We start from the raw sequence: 6367 nt of genomic DNA, 5'->3' as shown, positions 1-6367 counted from the left end.
GCTGCTGTGATTTGTTGAGTTGTCTGAGGAACTGTTTTCTGCCGGGAAACTGATTTCCCACTGCGCTAGAACTGTCGACCACGGAGACAAATTGATTTCAACCAAGAAATTGCTGCCTCTACTTCTGGGTCAATATGCTCAACTCCTTGCTCATCAGCGGTCGAATTTGTCCTTGACTTTTCTTCCTTAGCAATCCGACGTTTTTCTGGATTATGTAATTGATATGACTGAATAGTTTTCCGCGAGGATTGGAACTGGGTCTAGCAATATAATATGTTTCCTGTTAAAGAGAAAATGGATAATCAATTTGAAAAAATTAGGTACTTTCCAAACCAACCTTTGACTCTTTCACGAACAAACTAATGATTACTTCGCTCAGATCGTTGAGTGTCTCCGATGTACATCTATTGCCACGATCCAGATGATATTGCGCAACCGTCTCTACTACCAATTTGCATCCGTTATGCGAAAGCTTATGTGTTTTGGCTGTTTTGAGGATAAGTTTTCCAAAATCGTGTTTGTTCAGCAATGACTGAAGGATAGTCGGGGTTAGCGGTGGAAGGGTTACTGGTTCTCGTCTACCTTCCAGTTGCTGTAAATACAAAATAGAAAAGTCATATATACAGTGAAACATATCAGAAAATAATGTTATTGATTCAAAAGAAAATGTAATGCACCTTTGCGTGAGACTGTTCCACCTCTTCCGCATGATTCTGATTGACAATTAATTTTTGGTTGGCGGATTATGGTCCCATCCATCGTTGCTAGGCGTGTTAGTTTTCCGAGATTGATTCGCTTCTATGACGCCGGGTTGTAGGTCACCTGCGATCGTTACGTGCTTCTGTTTATCTAGTGATAGACCTGACGGTCCCGGCTGACAGATCGTTACATCGGACCACTCGGCCGAATCAGCTGTAGTTTCGTGAACAATTTCTTCGTTTTCCGATGAAAATTCCTGGGTGCTAGATGCGAATAAGCTGGTATTCTGCTTTATTACAGATACGTCAGCAAGATTCTGTTAAGTACATCACATTACATTATTGAACGTCACATTTAAAAAACTGTGGATACTAAGAAAATAAAAAAACACTAAATACTCACATTTCTGATCCTCCAATTCGGTTCTACTACGCCTGTTTCTACTTCAGCTGGAGCGGTAACGTGGTTTTGCCTTTGAAGACTCGCATCGGATTCATCGGTTGGGTACTCGAGATACTCGAGAGTTGTCTTACTGTCGGTGTACTGGTCGGTTTCTACTAATGATGCGTCAACGAGGTTCTGTAAAATATGGCTTATTATTTTTCTGATTTAACTTTAACAATAAAAACAAAACTTTAAAGATAGGAAACATATACTCACGTTTCTGATCCTCCAATTTACAATCGACTCCCATATCTTGTCGATCTGGACATCATGAGGAAACAAAGACAGACGATATTTAAAATTCTCCTGGTTGATGGTTAATAAGTCTGCTGTTTGCAAACCCGCTTGTCGGAATATTTGACCGCACTCCACTGGTGTATCGTTGAATAAATCTGCGATGAGAGCTAGCTCGTCCACTACGTATCCGGCCATGTTGGATTCTGCTTTCATAAGATTTGTCTTATGAGGTTTTCACATCAAAAGTAATGATGAAAATCATAAGAAAACTCTTATGTTTTTTTCTTTCTATAGATAGCTTCTATGAATTCCATAAGATACATCAATGATTTTCATAATAGGCTAACTAATTGTCATAAGAGACTCAATGAAAATGAAAATCAATCATTTTTTCGCGTTTCATAAGATTAGGCTTATGTTGTTTCGAATATAGTTTAGTTGAGTGTACCTAGTATATGCAGTGTCACAAAATCTTAGACACCTCCCCCCCTAAAACCCGTGACATCATTGTTGAACGACCCCTTATATTATTGTTTGTATTTCATCTAACTCCTGGGCCAAAAACGGGTGGGGTAGTTCCATAAGGGGCTGTCCATATACTGCCGTTCTACGCATAATTGTCCCATGTTACCTTTGATGAAAAATCTCAAACTCGAGTCAAATTGTCCCACTGAAAAAAGTTGTTGTTTGATGATAATTGAGACTGAAAACCGTTTAAATAAGTAGTACTCGTTTTATGTCCTGGGAAAATGTTGCCTACGCTTACAATATCCAAAAAATATTTGTTAAATTTAATGAACGATAGGCTTTCGCCACAAACCAACAATATTTATAAAACTGAATTTCTGGACATTTCAAAAGAAAAAGCAAATCTGTTGGCTTCGATTAAACCTTTGTCAAAGATCTAATAGATTGTAGTCTACAGCCTCAACAGGGAACCTTATAGGAACAAGTACCTCCATAAACGAACCAACAACGGTGATAACCTCCGATGTCATCACGTATTGGCACAAAATGTGTGACAAAGCGTGATTTCATTCAGCACTAAAGATAAGAGAAGCATCGGCTGTTAAAAACTGGTAAACGAAGTTTCACATATGGTGTAAACAATCAAATAAAGATCTTCCTGCTGTCTACATGGCTATGTTCGTTTTCTCCGCCATTCGAAATCGAGATAGACAGAGAGAAAAAATAAACCGTTTTGTAATTGGTACTCATATAACAATTGAATTGCACTGCATTACGCGCGCACTGGCCAATATGCCGGATTGCCAACACGGGTCCGACATGGGCCGCAGATTGCTTCGGCACGATAGCCCCTTTTGATGGACTCCAGAGGATTGGAGTTGAGCTTCTGTTGTAAATAAAATAAATTATAAAATTTATTTTACTTTAACAACTTCTCTGTGCTGCTGCAATTTCCTTCGGTAGAGCGGTAATCGCACACGAGATATGCGGGTAAACCGCAGAAAATAAGGAAAAATTATACGCAAAATGAAGGTTCCCTTCCTGTATCCAACGGAGGCTGGAGGCCACCCAACAGTTTCTTTAGCTAGCGGTCGGAACAAGGGACGGAACAACCGGTAACAACTCCCTGTTTGGACCGAAAAAGATAATCGATTTTGAATTATTTATTGAGCATTGGTCTTCGGCTTTGCTGATGCGTGTTTGTGTTATTTGCTAGCAACTGAGTACCAAAGGACCGTTTGAGGTCGTTTGTTGCTTACCAGTTGGTGAAACAGCACCAGGCCGGTGCTCGGAAAATATGCGAACTGCGAACATGTACTTACTTAATGCTCGTTTAGCAAATCCGATATTGCTCCGATAATTGATTAATAGAATTACAAATAAGGGCATGAATGTATTCTGTTTCTGCTATTCTCATACACTATGTGTACTTAAAGGCTATAATATCACTCTAAAGCATGTTTATAAAATGGGGCAAAAAGCGCCAAGTACAGTATTGGACAAAACACAAAAAGTTGACATTATTTAACGTTGTTCAGATTATACTTGAAAATGAATACGGCGAAGAATTTCATCTCATCTTCTGCTATTGAATTGGATAGGTATTGTCCTTACTTTCCGAAGTTATACGAAAATTTCTGCATCAATTGCTTAAAAATTTCTCCAAGAACTCTCTCCGAAGTTTCCTAGCAATTGGGTCCCTATATGGCCCTATATCGTTTATAGTTGCAAACGATAGTGCACCGGTCAAGAATACATGAACCGATGTTATATAAATTCTGATAATAGTCTAAGTAAGTAAAAATGATATGTTTGTGTTTGAGACCTTTTATGACATGATTTGGGCTGAACAACATCTGTTGCTTGTAATATTCCTTGTTTGTTTGTAATATTCCTTCACAAAACCTTGGGATTTTTTTTAGCCATTATTTCGGAAATTCCACCAGAACTTTTTAATTCTACATTAAAGTCCTACAATTTCTCGTCGAATTTCTCGGGAAGTTCCTCCAGGAGTTGCCTTATGGAAATTGCGGGAATTAGGGGAGTACACGTTGTTTGAATTCTTCAATCATAGTTTTCCGTATATAAGTATGTATGAAACATGATATGTAATTTGGAGATAATTGATTTACCTTTCGTTTGTATATAATGGCTGTTCCCGACAGGGAAACCAATTTTCTAAGCAGCTGATTGATTTTCAGCAACGCTGAACTGTAATTTATTTTTAATATTTAGAATAAACAACAATAGTTCATTAATCTAGCTTACTTACAAATAAACTGGTTTCTCCCACTGTACCAATGCTCCTCGATTCCTTATATTTGGGTGTTGAAGTATGGTTCAACTACCCTACTTTTGCCAGCGACTTTTCCGTGGAACTGGATCGACTTTACTTTGACTGCAAATCCACCTGATTGGTAGCCGAAGTCACTCCGAACTGGGATTTTGATTTTCAACCGAGTTGGATTTATTATCACAACTGACTGATACCTTTTCCTGCTGATCGTAAACGATTTAAAAATACAATTAAATTCCACGAGAACTATTTTCGATTTGCTCTCTAATTAATTGTGAATTCACATTCCAAAGCGATGGCGAACTTTGTTTATTATTTTTCTTCCTCCTGTTTACTTCCTACACTACCTACCACCACCGTAATAATTCTCTCTGTCTTCCTTATACTACCACTGATGCGTGCGAGTTGTCATGCTGCTGTTATGCTGCGACCAGGGCTGTTAACGCGGCGTCGTAACAATGGCCGTCCAAACAAGGACAGATTTGTATCCAATATTATGCATTTCCTAAAACTTAAAGCAGCAAGATCCAAGTCAGATTCTTGTGGAAAAATTAACGTCAGACACTCGATGATTTGCATTTTGAAATTCAACACCATGGTCGCCATCCCTGTGAATAGCATTTTGCAGCGTCCCCATTCAATGAGCGCTTGTATTTCTCTTACAGACAGAAGTTTTTTGCCGTACCCAAGCGAACCATTCCTTCTTAACCTTCTTAAAATGGTGGTTCTGGAAAGAACCGATTTGTTTTCAATAATGCGCGCCTGTCCAATCATAAACAGTAACAAATCCGAAATCAAAATCTAGTGAAAATTTCACTTGACTGCTACTGACGCCAACGTCAGCCACTCGATGATTTGAGGCGTCATCCATGCCAATAAATTTTCGTAGCGTTTCCTTCCGACAATCACTTGCGCTGCTACCGACGCAGAGCGATTATGATTAGCATTTTGGAAAAATTGCCTTGACCCTGTTTTTCTACGGCAGCACTGATATCGAATTAACCGAAAGGGTGGGGCTTTGGTCTCCATTGATATCGTAAACTGCGACCAATCGACAAAACGACTGAACGAAGCATCGAACCACCAAACATCATGGCACCAAAAGCCAGCGGCGTAACGTAAGCGAAAAAGGCAGCATTGACGATGACTGTTACGGCCACTGCAACGGGCAGCGCCAGAAAGGCTCAGAAAAACATCGTCCAGTATAGGATATTTTGGGATTGGAAACTTTTTCGACACCCCTTATCTTCTGGAAGGACGTAATACTACGTCTAAAAAATAATACAATTTGTGGAAAACTTTTGTGTGAGGCAGTAAAATTCAATTGTTAACCCTCAAACTGCCGGGACGAATATTGACAACTTAAAACAGCTCGTTCTCGGTCAATTTTTAACTAAATTGCAAAATAACTGTGATCAAGGGGAATAGTAGTTCCAGCATGTAGATGGGTAAAATGGCCAGGATGACCCTCCCTCTTTTAGAGGGGGGAGTTTTCAAGTGTGGCATAAGTCATTTTTTGAGCAAATGTTTAGTATTTTGAAATTTTTAACGTCGTGACAGGTGTTTTAGTATAAGTAATTAATGATAAATGTGAATGGTTGACAACAATGGTCAAATAGACATAAATTGACCTCCGGATGACGTTCGAATAGATTCCGGAAACCCGGAATATCCGGTATAAAAGGCCAGCATAGAATCACCGAACATATCGGTCTTCCGACACCTCAAACTTCTCAGAATCTCATATGTAACTTAGAAAACGCCATAGTTTCTTGGTAGAATAAAACTGGCCATTTGATGGCTACGGAACAGGTTCCGGAAACCCGGAATTTCCGGTAAAAAATAGCCAACATAAAACTACAGAACAAATTAGACTTCCGACACCTCAGAATCTCATAAGTAACTTATAAAACGTCATAGTTTTTCAGTAGGGTAGAACTGGCCATGCGATGGCCACGGAACAGGTTCCGGAAACCCGGAATTTCCGGTACAAAAGGCCAAGATAAAACTAAATAACAAATTTGGCTTCCAATACCTCAAACTTATCAGAATCTCATGAGTAATTTAGAAAATGCCTTAGTTTCTTGGTAGGGTAAAACTGGCCATGCAATGGCCACGGAACAGGTTCCGGAAACCCGAAATTTCCGGTAAAAAATGGCCAACATAAAACTACAAAACAAATTAGGCTTCCGACACCTCAAACTTCTCAGAATCTCATGGCCA

At 39.3% G+C, this 6367-nt stretch overlaps 1 protein-coding gene across 1 annotated transcript; it reads right to left on the bottom strand.

The window, feature by feature from the left end:
* Positions 1-724: 724 nt before the first annotated feature.
* Positions 725-1706, bottom strand: LOC134206562 (uncharacterized). Its single transcript, XM_062682290.1, has 3 exons — positions 1360-1706; positions 1102-1278; positions 725-1015 (listed from the first exon to the last, which is right to left on the bottom strand). The coding sequence occupies exons 1-3, from the start codon at positions 1591-1593 to the stop codon at positions 725-727; spliced, it is 702 nt and encodes a 233-aa protein (XP_062538274.1). The 5' UTR covers positions 1594-1706.
* Positions 1707-6367: the final 4661 nt, after the last annotated feature.

Source organism: Armigeres subalbatus, chromosome 1 (assembly GCF_024139115.2).
Source record: "Armigeres subalbatus isolate Guangzhou_Male chromosome 1, GZ_Asu_2, whole genome shotgun sequence".
Classification (NCBI taxonomy): Eukaryota; Metazoa; Arthropoda; class Insecta; order Diptera; family Culicidae; genus Armigeres; species Armigeres subalbatus.
This window is presented reverse-complemented; position numbering and strand designations above follow the sequence as displayed.